General features: G+C 40.2%; 1 protein-coding gene across 3 annotated transcripts in view; it reads right to left on the bottom strand.

Annotated features, from left to right (window-relative positions):
- The window catches only part of LOC144601910 (acylamino-acid-releasing enzyme-like), a 42,738-nt gene that overhangs the window by 13,964 nt on the left and 13,767 nt on the right, over nt 1–15,007 (bottom strand). For all 3 annotated transcript variants that reach the window (XM_078414457.1, XM_078414458.1, XM_078414459.1), the window contains exons 6-15: nt 13,648–13,814; nt 13,259–13,396; nt 12,541–12,632; nt 12,089–12,129; nt 9,300–9,421; nt 6,574–6,634; nt 5,718–5,815; nt 4,191–4,242; nt 3,969–4,057; nt 148–286 (exon numbers count right to left, since the gene is read on the bottom strand). In XM_078414457.1, the coding sequence (XP_078270583.1) occupies nt 148–286; nt 3,969–4,057; nt 4,191–4,242; nt 5,718–5,815; nt 6,574–6,634; nt 9,300–9,421; nt 12,089–12,129; nt 12,541–12,632; nt 13,259–13,396; nt 13,648–13,814 (999 nt within the window). The remainder of the gene's footprint in view (nt 1–147; nt 287–3,968; nt 4,058–4,190; nt 4,243–5,717; nt 5,816–6,573; nt 6,635–9,299; nt 9,422–12,088; nt 12,130–12,540; nt 12,633–13,258; nt 13,397–13,647; nt 13,815–15,007) is intronic.

Genomic DNA, 15,007 nt, shown 5'->3' with positions numbered 1-15,007 from the left:
CCTATTTAAAATAATTAAAAACTGAAAAGCAATGAACAAATTGGAGCCATAAATAGAGAACAAAGGGAAACCCAAAGTTAGCTAAAGAGGTGTTCGGTAATGAGCAACACAGAGCACGATACAATTACTTTTTATTTTCCGACTTACTGAATTTAGGGTTCTCTTGTTCAAGTGGAGGTGTAAAAGTCAGAATTTTCCAATCGATGCCTGGCAATGGTTCAGTTTCATCTAGTGCCACCCAAGTGACCTTTTGTTCCTTGCCTGCAGCAGGCAAAAAGCCTACTTTCTATAGGAACGAAAACAACATTAAGTTAATAACAAGGCTCCATATTAATTAATTATAAAAATATTGCATCCCTCAAAAGTAGTCAAATGAATAAAAAAATAATTATAGACACACAATGCTGGAGTAATTCAGCAGGACAGGCAGCATCTCTGGAGAGAATGAATGGGTGACGTTTCGGGTCGAGCCCCTTCTTCAGCCTGACGTCAGGGGGAGGGAGATAGATAGATAAGGAAGTGTGAAGATGTGAAAACAGGGCAAAGGGAATGAACTAGGGTCCTGAACTTGAATAAAGGACACTTTGAAGGTACGAGACGGGAATTGGCTAGAATAGACTGGCAAATTATACTTAAAGGGTTGACAGTGGAGATGCAATGGCAAAGATTTAAAGACTCCAGAAATTGTTCATCCTTGTCTGGCGAAAATATAAATCTGGGAAAGCGGCTCAACCGTGGCTGACGAGGAAAGTCAAGGATAGTGTTAAAGCCAAGGATAGTGTTAAAGCCAAGGATAGTGTTAAAGCCAAGGAAGAGGCATATAAATTGGCCAACAGAAGCGGCAAACCAGAGGACTGGGAGAAATTTAGAACTCAGAGGAGGACAAAGCGGTTAATTAAGAGGGGGGAAAAAAAGAGCATGAAATAAAGCTTGCAGGGAATATAAAAACAGACTGTAAAAGTTTATTTCGGTATGTAAAAAGGAAAAGATTAGTGAAGAGGAATGTAGGTCCCTTACTGTCAGAGACAGGTGAATTTATAATGGGGAAACAAAGAAATGGCAGAACAGTTAAACGAGTACTTTGGTTCTGTCTTCACTAAGGAAGACACAAAAAATCTCCTGGAAATATTAGGGGATCGACGATCTAGTGGGAGGGAGGAACTGAAGGGAATCCACATTAGTCAGAAACTGCTGGGACTGAATGTAGATAAATCCCCAGGGCCTGATAGCCTGCATCCCAGAAAACTCAAGGAGGTGGCCAAAGAAATCGTGGATGCATTGGTGATCATTTTCCAATGTCCTCTCGATTCTGGATCAGTTTCTGTGGACTGGAGGGTAGCCAATGTAACTCCACTTTTTAAGAAAGGAGGGAGAGAGAAAACAGGGAATTATAGACCAGTTAGCCTTACATTGGTAGTGGGGAAGATGCTGGAGTCATTTAATAAAGATGTTATAACAGCACATTTGGAAAGCAGTGATGCAAACAATCAAAGTCAGCATGGATTTATGAAGGGGAAATCATGCTTGACTAATCTTCTGGAATTTTTTGAGGATGTAACAAGTAGAATGGATAAGGGAGAACCAGTGGATGTGTGTATCTGGACTTTCAAAACGCCTTTGACAAGGTCCCACACAAGAGATTAGTGTGCAAAATTAGAGCACATGGTATCGGGGGTAGAGCATTGATATGGATAGAGAACTGGTTGGCACACAGGAAGCAAAGAGTAGGAATTAACGGGTCCTTTTTAGAATGGCAGGCAGTGACTAGTGGGGTGCCGCAAAGCTTGGTGCTGGGACACCAGTTGCTTACAATATATTAACGATTTAGACGAGTGAATTAAAGTTACATCTCTAAGTTTGCGGATGACAGAAAGCTGGGTGGCAGTGTGAGCTGCGAGGAGAATGCTATGAGGCTGCAGGGTGACTTGGATAGGTTGGGTGAGTGGCAGAAGCATGGCAGATGCAGTATAATGTGGATAAATGTGAGGTTATCCACTTTGGTGGTAAGACCAGGAAGGCGGATTATTATCTGAATGGTGTCAGATTAGGAGAATGAACGAGACCTAGGTGTCCTTGTACATCAGTCATTGAAAGTAAACATGCAGCTACATCAGGGAGTAAAGCTAATGGCATGTTGGCCTTCATTGCGAAAGGATTTGAGTTTAGGAGCAAGGAAGTCCTACTGAAGTTGTACAGGGCCCTGGTGAGATGGCACCTGGAGTATTGTGTGCAACTTTGGTCTCCTAATTTGAGGAAGGACATTATTGCTATTGAGGGAGTGTAGCGTAGGTTCACCATGTTAATTCCCAGGATGGCGGGACTGACATATGATTAAAAAATGGGTCGAGTGGGCTCGTATTCGCTGGAATTTAGAAGGGATCTTACAGAAACATATAAAATTCTTCGAGGTTTGGACAGGATAGATGCAGAAAAAATGTTCCCGATGTTGGGGGACTCCAGAACCAGGGGTCACAGTTTAAGAATAAGGAGTGGGCCATTTAGAACTGAGATGAATAAAAACTTTTTCACCCAGAGAGTTGTGAATCTGTAGAATTCTCTGCCACAGAAGGGAGTGGAGGCCAATTAATTGGATGTTTTCAAGAGAGTTAGATTTAGCTCTTAGGGCTAAGGAAATCAAGGGATATGGGGGGAAAGCCAGAACGGGGTACTGATTTTGGATGATCAGCCATGATCATATTGATTGGCGGTGTTGGCTCGAAGGTCCGAATGGCCTACTTTCTATGTTTCTATGTCCGTCTCCTGTGATAGAGACAATGGGATCAAGAAACGTGAGGGAGATGTCAGAGATGGTCCAAGTAAATTTGAGTGCAGGATGGAAATTAGTAGTAAAGTTAATGAAGTCAGTGAGTTCTGCATGGTTGCAGGAGGCAACACTGATGCAGTTGTCAATGTAGCAGAGGTAGAGTTCTGGGATAGGGCCAGTGTACGCTTGGAACAGCGATTGTTCAACGTACCCTACAAAGAGGTAGGCATAGCTGGGGCCCATAGTTACGCCTTGGATTTGAAGGAAGTGGGAGGAGGGGAGTGCTGGTAGAGGGAAATTGGCTAGTTCTGTGGTCGAGGAAGAAATGGAGGGTTTTAAGACCTTCCTGGTAGGGGATGGAGGTGGAGAGTGACTGAACATTATGTTGGAGGTGGCAAAAATGTCAGAGGATTATGTGCTGTATGCGACGACTGATGGGGTGAAAGGTGTTATGTTGGAGTTCCCAGTTCTCCGACCAGTCTTACTGCCCCCTTCCCAGTTCTCCGACTACATTTTGTCTGTTTGCTTTGTTGTTGCTTTCTCCCAGCTAACAATGATCTATTCTACATTTTCCTTGATCATTCCCTTTGCCCTGTTTTCACACCTTCACACTTCCATATCTATCTCCCCCGAAGTCAATCTGAAGAAGGGTCTCGACCCAAAACAGCACCGATTCTTTCTCTCCAGAGTTGCTGCCTGTCCCGCTGAGTTACTCCAGCATTGTGTGTCTATCTTTGGTTTCAACCAGCATCTGCAGTTTCTTCATACACAAATAAATAATTATCATTGATGTACAGAACAATTAATGCAACCCCTTGAAACACTGGATTCATTGGAGTTGGGATGCGTGACCAGGGGAAGAGATGGGAAAGGAGTTAAGGATGGCGCTTAAGGATGGTGCAAACTGTGATTAATTATACAGGAATTTCTAAAGAAAAATCTGCTATTCTGCAACAATTTGACTGCACATTAACATTTTGGAGTGTTACACAAGAGATCATGAATACATATGCTTTCCAATGAATAAATGCAATATTTAACTTGCCGACCTGATGGTGCTATTTTTCAAATCATTCATAAATGGAGCCAGTTCAAAAGATCCCAGAAACACAATCAAACAAGTTAAAGTAATGTGTTGTCTTTCTATTGCATTTACAGAGTTATGCTACTTTAAAAGCAAGTTGTGCAATAAGAGCTCTCATACCAGACTGGGTGGGCAGTTGGGGGATGAGCACGTGACTACCATCAGATCCTGGTAAATAGCCAGCAGTGACCAGCTTCCAGCGTCTGAGCCTGTAACATAAATAACAGAAGATGCACATGCAGATTGATGAAGAGAAAGCTACCAATCGGGCTTCAGACAAAGAACAAATAACACATAGAAGAAAGCTGTAGACTAATTAAAACTACAAACACAGAAATTTACCACTGGTAAGCGATGTCACATTTCTTGTTGTTATGTTTATTACGAGGAGATCCTGAAGAAGGGGAAAAAAAATCAAAATATAAGGATGTAAACTGCAAAGTAGGGTTTAAAATCTATTTTCTACTTAATACTTTAAAACAGTTCAATATGACAAACGTTGAACACCAATGATGATGATCTTTGAAAATTAGCAAGTTAGGGCTGAGGAAGTTGTGCATGAGCTTTGCATGAATGTAACAGCGGCATGGAAGAAGCTTTTGTAAACGACAGTTGAGATGGACCGCACAAATAGCAGCAATTAGCAGCAAAAAGCAGCAATTAGGTACATTTCTGCAAGTTTCTTGGAAGGTGGACAAGATAGAAATTAACCTGAAAAAGAACAAATTTTAAATTGGAAAAAATGGATCTAGAAACTCATTTCAATAGGCAATACAAGAATCCAGAATCTGCTCTCAATAATACTGAAGCAAACTAATCATCGAACTACATTTTTATGAAAACCTAATTTGCAGTAGCCAACCTCCCCATCGCGGTCACTATCTTCACAAAATTCTTCAAGTCACAGAAACGTAACGCACTCAATGCCAATCTGAAAACTATGCTACTGACACCGGATTACTGTGAAATAGCACTTTTCCTTATTCAATGAATCTCATCTCTGGACAGCTAGCTAATAAATATTTTGATAGAATTACTGCCACAAAGATTTGTGTAAATTTAGAGGCCTAGAAAGCCCTTTCAATGTGTTTCAGGAGAAACTGGTCAAACAAGCCTATCAGACTGGACACAAAGTGCTGAAGTAACTCATCAGGTCAGGCAGTGCCTTTAGAAAACATGGACAGGAGATGTTTCGGGTTGAGACCTTCTTGAGTCTGAAGGTGGGTCCTGACCCAAAACGTCACCTATTCATGTTGTTCAGAGATGCTGCTGAGCCTGCTGATTTATGACAGCACTTAGTGCTTCGTTTTTTAAACCAGCATCTGCAGCTCCTTGTGTTTCCAAGCTTTCAGGCAAGTTGGTCAAAGATTTCTGATGACATCCAATGGTGATGGGGGTCTTCACTTGACTATTTAACTATTTCAACAGGACATAAAGGTTAGTACAATATCCCCAAAAGCATATAGTGATTCCCACTACCACCATTCAACACAAAGATATACATTTTTTTAAAAGCAAAATACCTGTTTTCATGAGTGCCCTTCATGACCTCAGAGCATTTTGGAGCTAATCAAGACCGTTTGAAATGTTATCACTCTTGTAAAACAGAAAACATGGCAGCCAATTTGTTTTGCATAGAAAGCAACAAAATGACAATGATTGGATGGTCTACTTATAGGTCGAGAGAAAAATATTAATTGGGACACAAGGTGGAAACCAATTACTCGGTCATCTCTAACATGGTCATAGTGGAATTCAACAACAATGGACACCATCTCCCTCCCCCCCACTTGTAATTAACTGCTTCTTGCATTTAACAAGCTTACATAAACAAAAATCACCAAAAATACCCTGCATTTGACAATTTACCTTTCTGCTCCTTTGAGGTGTATCAATGAGAATCCGCTGACTGTCCATCGCCCAACAATTCTGTGCCAGTGCTAAAGAGTATATGCCACTAAATCCATCTAAAAAATATTATACACAAGGAAATCATTGTGCTATTCTTTACAAATTTGCATGTATTAATTTTGTTATCCAAAATACTGAATATTGTGATTGTCAAAATTGAAATTCACCCTGACTAATTTTTAGAAGTCACTGTAATCAAAAAGCTATTTTTTAATTAAAAAAACTTTTTAAAAATCCAAATCATTTTTTTCACGTTTTCTCTATGCGGCCAGACTGATATATGAGCCATCTCCAATGAAATGGAATAGGCAACTATTATAGATTGCGAGTTATTGGAATGCCAGTAATGAAATGTAAATTGTGCACAATTTGCTTCTCCAGATCACTATCTTGTGATCCATATTTGAAATTGCACAAGACTGATGGATTAATGGCTAAGTGTGCCATCCGGCGTAACAACAAAATATTGAGGCCAGAAGCCCCAGTGTCTAATTTACACCCTTTGCATTATTGATTTTACACAAGGCAGCTGTACCCCTCAGTTCTTCTGGCTAGGAAGCAAAACAATTTAATCATTAGCACACTTCTGACTATGTAAGAAAACAGTCAGTCCAATACACATTGTTGATTCTAACTATTTGCGCTTACATGTGGAATTCTATCCCACGAATTAACAGCAACTAGAATAGATAAAGGAAATTGCAAGAAAACTGGGAAATAGAAATGCAACAACTTCTAAAAATAAATCTAACCTCACTGAATATTTGACACTTCAAGCTACATCACTAAATCTATAAGCTGAGGTTTTAATTACCTTCATTTGGCCGATTCACAATATCCACCACAATGGAGGTCACTTTTGTGTACCAGTCATACTGAAAAATAACAAATGTTAGTTACAGTCATTGGCTTTTATGTTTGACATAAATAAGACAGGTTATAGGCAGGCATTATAACAACATGTAAAAGACATTTGGACAGGGACAGCGATATGAAAGTTTAGAGGGGAAATAGGCCAAAGGCTTGGCACATGGGATTAGTATAAAGGGGCATCGCCATAGGCAAGTTGGCCCTTTATACTAGTCCCACGTGAAGGGACTGTGCTATATGACTCTATAAGATAAAATCCCTTTTACTCTTCAGTTAGGTGACTGCAGTTGCCATAGTTCTTCATCCGAGTTGTCCGTAACCCAATCCAAAAGCAAACAGGAGCAATCCTTAGGCAAATAATCAAAGTTCTATATAAAATGTGATTTTTTTTCTATAACAAATCTCAAATTGTGGAGTACAGAGGCAAATAATGTCCCAGACATTATGGAGGGGACTGTAATTTAAAGGTCAGCAGGTTCACTTGGGAAGTTAGAAATCTTTCTCTAATGGGTCATACACAGTAGTGGGAGTATATTAACAGATAAATGTGAGGTTATCCACTTTGGTGGCAAGAACAGGAAGGCAGATTATTATCTGAAGGGTGTCAGATTAGGAAAAGGGGAGGTGCAACGAGACGAGATCAGTCACTGAAAGTAACCATGCAGGTACAGCAGACATTGAAGAAAGCTAATGGCATGTTGGCCTTCATTGCGAGAGGATTTGCGTTCAGGAGCAAGGAGGTCCTACTGAAGTGGTACATGGCCCTGGTGAGACGACACCGGGAGTATTGTGTGCAATTTTGGTCTCCTAATTTGAGGAAGGACATCATTGCTATTGAGGGAGTGCAGCGTAGGTTCACCAGGTTAATTCCCAGGATGGCGGGAGTGACATATGATGAAAGATTGGGTCGACTGGGCTTGTATTCAAGAATTTAGAAGAGGGTGAGAGGAGATCTTATAGAAACATATAAAATTCTTAAAAGATTGGACAAGCTAGATGCAGGAAAAATGTTCCCGATGTTGGGGGAGTCCAGAACCAGGGGGTCACAATTTATGAATAAGGGGTAGGCCATTTAGGATTGTGATGAGGAAAAACTTTTTCACATAGAGAGTTGTGAAACTGTGGAATTCTCTGCCACAGAAGGCAGTGGAGGCCAATTCACTGGATGGTTTCAAGCGGGAGTTAGATTTAGCTCTTAGGGCTAAAGGAATCTAGGAATATGGGGAAAAATCCAGAACGGGGTACTGATTTTAGAAGAACAACCATGATCAAATTAAATGGTGGTGCTGGCTCAAAGGGCCGAATTACCTACTCCTGCACCTATTTTTCTATGTTTCTATCCACCATTGCACACTTCCTAGGACACTCATGGTCCTGCAAAACTCAGCTAGAGAATTGCACCTAGAAGCAGAATAAATCCGAGGCACAAAAGGTTAATGAATGACCTGATTTCTGAGAGCTGATTGACCATTAACCTACTATTAAAACTTTATATGAGCAAGTTTAAAATGGGTTGTTCAAATATTCGATTGTTTTTAACCTACTGGAACTGCCTGCAAGCAAACGCACAATTAAGATGGGAATGGCTGCACAAAAATAGTCTTTCCCTCCGTAACTCCCTGGTCCACTCGTCCCTTCCTACCCAAACCACCCCATCTCCGGGCACTTTCCCCTGCAACCGCACGAGATGCAACACCTGTCCCTTTACCTCCCCCCTCAACTCCATCCAAGGACCCAAACAGTCTTTCCAGGTGAGACAGAGGTTCACCTGCACCTCCTCCAACCTCATCTATTGCATCCGCTGCTCCAGATGTCAACTTATTTACATCGGCGAAACCAAGTGCAGGCTCGGCGATCGCTTCGCTCAACACCTGCGCTCGGTCCGCATCGGCCAAACTGGTCTCCCGGTGGCCGAGCACTTCAACTCCCCCTCCCATTCCCAGTCTGACCTTTCTGTCATGGGCCTCCTCGAGTGCCATAGTGAGGCCCACCGGAAATTGGAGGAACAGCACCTCATATTTCGCCTGGGCAGCTTGCAGCCCAGTGGTATGAACACTTTAGATAGTTCCTCTGTCCCTCTCTTCCCCCCTCCCCCTATCTCCCTCTATCTTCCTGTCTCCACCTATATACTTCCTTTGTCCCGCCCCCCCAACATCAATCTGAAGAAGGGTCTCGACCCGAAACGTCACCCATTCCTTCTCTCCTGAGATGCTGCCTGATCTGCTGAGTTACTCCAGCATTTTGTGAATAAATACCTTCGATTTGTACCAGCATCTGCAGTTATTGTCTTATACTTGATTAATAAGTTCTCATTTACTAAATGATTTTGAAGATCTATTGGTTTTAATAGAAAACTTTGAGAAAGAGAAAGTCCCTTCAGTACAGAACAGTGAAAAAACACATCCAAAATTATAGGCATAAGCAGAAATATGCAAAGGTAAAAAATCAACATCAGCATTCAGCTTCCTAGCTACGTGAACTAAACTTACATTGGGTCTTTTATGTGTTATCTCTGCATTCTGCTTACTCCATATAATTACCGGCTAAAAGTTGCAACAAATATATCAATTGTGACACTGATTTTGCTCATATTAATAACTTCTGAGAATGGATGATTTTGTTCAGAAAATATTTTCTTTGATGTAACCTATTTTCCATTTAAATACTAACCGTGCAAAGTCTACAGCACTGGTGGTGGGGACCACCTGCATCACCTTCTAAGTAGGCAATTCGACACTTGTCAGGACTGAGTCGTGGCGACCAAACAGCATTTGCTTGAGATGAAAGTTGCACTGAGGGAGAGATTAAAAGAAAGCAGAATCTAAACATGAGCAACACATGCATTTCATAAAGAATTAAGGTAAATTTTCTGAGGCATTGGAGAACCTCATCCAACATAGAAATGTATCAGAGACTGGGACATTCAGCCCTATCCATCTACAAGTCCATGATCCACAATACCATAATGCAAGATCATAGTGGAACAGCCTCTCTGAAAACTTATCCCACTGCCTCCCTTGGGAAAACCTTAACAAAATTAAAGGTTCTGTCACACACAGGATGTCATTATCTACAGTGAGAGATATGTTAGTATTGTTCACAGCTGATTGTCAGAATGAAGAAGATGCAAGGACTTATTTTTCCCAAGATAAGGACTATCTTTCCCTTATAAAGTTTCTGTGAAATGCATATTGTTATAACGACTGCATATTGGAGGACGTTACAACAGAATTATCAATAGAAGGTAATAGAAGGGCGGCACGGTAGCACAGCGGTAGAGTTGCTGCTTTACAGCGAATGCAGCGCCGGAGACTCAGGTTCGATCCTGACTACGGGTGCTGCACTGTAAGGAGTTTGTACGTTCTCCCCGTGACCTGCGTGGGTTTTCTCCGAGATCTTCGGTTTCCTCCCACACTCCAAAGACGTACAGGTATGTAGGTTAATTGGCTGGGTAAAATGTAAAAATTGTCCCTAGTGGGTGTAGGATAGTGTTAATGTACGGGGATCGCTGGGCGGCACGGACTTGGAGGGCCGAAAAGGCCTGTTTCCGGCTGTATATATATATGATATGATATGATATGAATAACATTGAGAAATTCAAACTACAAGTTTTCCATTTATTACAAAATGCTATTTCAATTCTAAATCTATTTAGGCCGTTGCTCTTTCTCTTCTTTTCTGTCCATTGGCCATAACTGTCATCATCTCATGAAAGAAAAAGGAAAAACAAGACACACAGTGAACAAGAGTCAGGGGGCCAAGTTATCCTTAGTTAACTGAGAAAGCCCAAACATTTTAGTCTTGATAAAAAAGGAAAGCAGATTCTGTTGCGTGTAGATGCATTTTGCAAAATTTTAATAATGACTTAATAACATATTACCCAGAAAATACAAAATACACTGTGTGCTTGAAAACATGCACTGAAATGGCACTTCATTGGGGATTGGGGCCAGATTGCATATCTCAGTGAAAATTCTGTGCATGCAACTCATGCAAGTGCTTGCATATTTATGAGCCAATGTCTTCTCCACAGATGCATATCAAGACCGAGTAGGTGAGGAGCAATATATCCACCGCTGTTTTAAGTCACCATGCAGCTTGGAGAGCACTAAAAAAAAGATAGTACCAACAGTGACTTGAAAGTGCGTAACCCGTTTCACTGATTCTGTATTTGGCACCCTGGATTTTGAAATAATCATGATAAAAGATATTTGACATGCTCAATTGACCTTGTGATGAACCGATGACACAGTGATGAACCGATGACACAGCATGACATGCTGAGAGATTAATTCCCATATCCTTAAGCAGAGACCAGATGTGACATTAGGCAGTGATGTGATCCAAACTGGAAAAAGTGGTAAACATCAACTGTTGCCTTGAATGATCCGACATCAGAGCTCAGAGTAACAATGTCATTCAACTTGATAGGCATACCAGTTCATCCCCGAGTATGTGGTTGGAGGTCATTCCACAGAGAGTAACAGAGTATCCAAGTCTACCCTACATACGCTGACACTGACAGATTAGAAATCCCAGCATGTCCTGGGCATGCTATAAACTATTGATCATGTTCAGCGATAATTATTTCACTTGTCCAAACTTGTAGCCCTTAAAAACAATTGCAGCAGTTGAATATTTACAGCATTATTTCCATGACATTGTATTCTATGAAGATGATACCCCAAATAATATAAAGATTCTTAAGCGTTTTCTGAGAGGGCTGTTCAACATCCATAACCAGATTTGCTCTGCAATTAAACTGGCTGGGAACTCTAATGCAGTTAAACTGGCTGATTAAACAGATTAATTGTCCCTATAAAATGCAAAGTACCACTTTTTTCAATATATTCTATCACTACAACTTCAACTGCCAGATTGGATTGCATGGGCTCATCTCTTCAAAAACCATACGAACCTAAAGTAACAGATAATTAACACAAAAAGAGACCACGTGCTGGAGTAACTCAATGGGTTAGACAGCTTCGCTGGGGAACATGGATAGGTGACTTTGGGTTGGGACCCTTTTTCAGACTGATTGTAGGGGGGGGCGGGGGAGAAGAAACTTGGAAGAGAGGAGCAGGTAATATGGTTTTTGGTAGGCAGATGGCTGTTAATCTGTACTTTTTTAATGGTGCATTTTTCCCTTACACTAGACAATGTTACTTTGTTAGTATTTCTTTAGTTCTGAAATGTCACTCACTTTTAAACGACAGTAAGTAGAGATTCACTTTGTTAATGCTGCACAGAAAACACAGCTCTTTTTCACCTCAGCAAAGTTACATTTATCAATTATGGCCCCTCAGATTATGGCATGCAAATTATGCATATGAAAATACAATTCAGCTCCAGGTTCTTTACAAGCAAACACCAAATCTCCATGCTAGCAGAACAGTTAAAGAATTATAAACAGTATGAAGATGGCAATAACATTAATTCACATAATTGTATTCACTTACCACAGTTGCCACCTGTCAGATCCACATAGTACAGCCCAGACCTAAAATATTGGATCAAAATAATAATAATAATAAACAAAAATACCAAAGATTTCTGTACACTGGTATAAATCAGCTAAGTAATCATTTTAGTTGTGTTCCATGTTCACTTGTTCTATATCATCAGTGTCCTCCAAATTTTTTGTCCAAATGGCTGGTCCTTGATTTTATTTGGCTGGAGGACACTTTTCCACAGAAGGTCCCTTGAGAGTAAATCAGGAACATGAAACCTAATATTTCTGACATGAGAGACCAAGCTTAATTTCAGCATTCCAACTGATGTCCCATCAAGAATACATAAAACTCAACAAAGATCTAGAAAAATAAGTGGATACTATGTGTTCTCAGCAGTTTACAGGCATTCCGGGTATGTTATCTTCGATTAGCTATATTCAATGATTTTACATACTCACTTTCTATTGGTGCAGTACACGAGACCCAATCGTTGAGGTTCATGATCCCATCCAATAAATATGATGCCTGTGTCATTGGGAGCCCAAAATGCCTGAAATACAAATAAGGAGTGGGTGGGGGAAGGTGGAAGCAAAGATAAAACCTGCATTTTTTAAATAGATGTTTTTCTTTCCAATATAGTGTGAGCAGTCAGAACAGAGCATTTTGATAAATTGAAAATTTGGATAAAAACAATAAAAACCACAGAAGCGTCAGGTTCAAGGTGTTTAAAAACACAGCTAAAATCTACATCACATGCGTTAAAATTGCATCCAAAAGACAGCAGACATCCCACCCATATTCACAAATTTTACATTGAAATTAGTTTCCATAATTCAAATATGTAAAGGCTTTCGATGCAAATTGGCAAGAACTAGTCAAACTCATTTTCGACTGAACTTTTTTTCATGTATAATATAGAAACATAAATAATAAAATCCAAAGTCGGCAATTAACCCAAGTTTTTGTTCCACCATTCAATAAGAGCACTAAGTGATAAGTTTCATGTCTGCCAAATTAAAAAGTGTGAAGAAAACACAATTCACTGTTGATGTTTGCATTTTAAGGAAATTTAAATCAGGAACTGAAATCGCATATAGACCATAACTCAAAAGATAGGGGGCTAAAAATGATTCAGTGTACATACTCAGAGGTCTCTGAAATGAAAAAGAAACAAACCTGCCCTGGAGAAAGGTGGTCAGGAATCCCTTCCAGAACGGAGATGTTATTACTTTCAATATCCAGAACGCACAATGCAGGTGTGGTCTTTTGCGTTAATGTTTCTCCCCAGTCCTCCCAGTACACAAAATCATCTCCCTGCAAAGTAAGCAGCGATTAATTAAAACATTGCTGACAGATGTGCATAGCCTCCAAAAAATGTTAATCATATATGAATCATTTATTTTTCTCCAAAGTGGTCTAAACCTAATACATTGAGGTCCAAAGCACAATACTACTTTAAAACCAGAAACTTTACAATTAAATTGGTTAAATTGGTATTTATATGCTAATCTTTCAAGGTAGAGCAAATAGATACTGTAGAGGATGCCAACAGAGAATAGGATTACTTTCACAGGCTTCTCCTGTTTATCTAATTTGATGCTGTCCTCATCCTCCTCAGTCATAGCAATTTGCGACTTAGTTTGGAAGAAGGATTCAGTTTTAGGTCTTTTCTTTTCAGCAATATACAGGATGTGAGTCTCTGAGTGAGACCACACAAGACAACCAAATTGATCTGAGGAGAGAAAAAAAATTAACACAATAATATTAAAGAATGTAATAAGTTTTTTTAAAGTGTTAACAGCATATGACATAGAAGAGGAGAAATGATTCCTCAAGGTGTATGGTATGCTTGCCTTCATTGCTAGGGGCATTGAATATAAGAGTCAGAAAGTCATGATGCAGCTCTATAGGACTTTGGCTAGGCTGCATTTAGAGAATTGCGTGCAGTTCTGGTGGCCCTATTACGGGAAAAATGTGGAAGCTTAGGAGAGGGGGCAACGGTGATTTACCAGAATGGTGCCTGGATTAGAGGGTTTCAGCTACAGGGAGAGATTGGATAGACATGAATTATTTTCTCTGGAACGTAGGAGGTTGAGGGAAGGCATGATAGAAGTATACAAAATGATGAGTGGCATAAATAGGGTAGACAGTCAGAACCTTTTTCCCAGGGTACAAATGTCCAACACCAGAGGCATAGCGATAAAGTGAGAGGGGGAAGGTTTAATGGAGATGTGCGAGGCAAGTTTTTTTTTACACTGTGCTTGGTGGGGGCCTGGGCCGCAATGCCAGGAGTGGTGGTGGAGACAGATATGATAGTGGCATTTAAGAGGCTTTTAGATTGGCACATGGAAGTGTAGAGAATAGAGGGATATGGATCATGTACAGGCAGATGAGATCAGTTTAACATGGCATCATGTTCGACAGAAACATTGTGGACTGAAGGGCCCATTCCTGTGCTATACTGTTGTATGTTCTAAGTCTGCTCTGCCATTCAATATGATTTGACTTACCAGTATCTAGTCAACTTTTAAGCCAGATTTCTCAATTATTTCAGTGAGCAAAAACGGTCAGTTTCAGTCTTGAATCTACTCAAAACCTGAAAATTCACATTTTGCCAAGTTTTTTTGATCCCACTTTGGACTCTGTGAGGAGCATTGCAGTGGAGTAAAGCTGGTTGCCCATAAGGAACAGATAACAATAACTTTTGGATTTCCATAGTCAGGTGCATGAAAAATAGCTCAATACTGATCCATGTGACTGGCTCTCAATAACAAACTAGCAAAAAGACCCATTTATTCCTACCTTTTAGAATCTTTAACCAACTCCTCCACCCACATGTACAATCAAAATAAAGGCCAAATAATTTTCAAGTTTATACAATGATATCAAATCTTGCATATAACATTTGTTTGGATTTCAATACTA

Source organism: Rhinoraja longicauda, chromosome 17, assembly GCF_053455715.1.
Source record: "Rhinoraja longicauda isolate Sanriku21f chromosome 17, sRhiLon1.1, whole genome shotgun sequence".
NCBI lineage: Eukaryota > Metazoa > Chordata > Chondrichthyes > Rajiformes > Arhynchobatidae > Rhinoraja > Rhinoraja longicauda.
The sequence above is the reverse complement of the archived record's forward strand: the minus strand, read 5'-3'. Positions and strand labels throughout refer to the sequence as shown.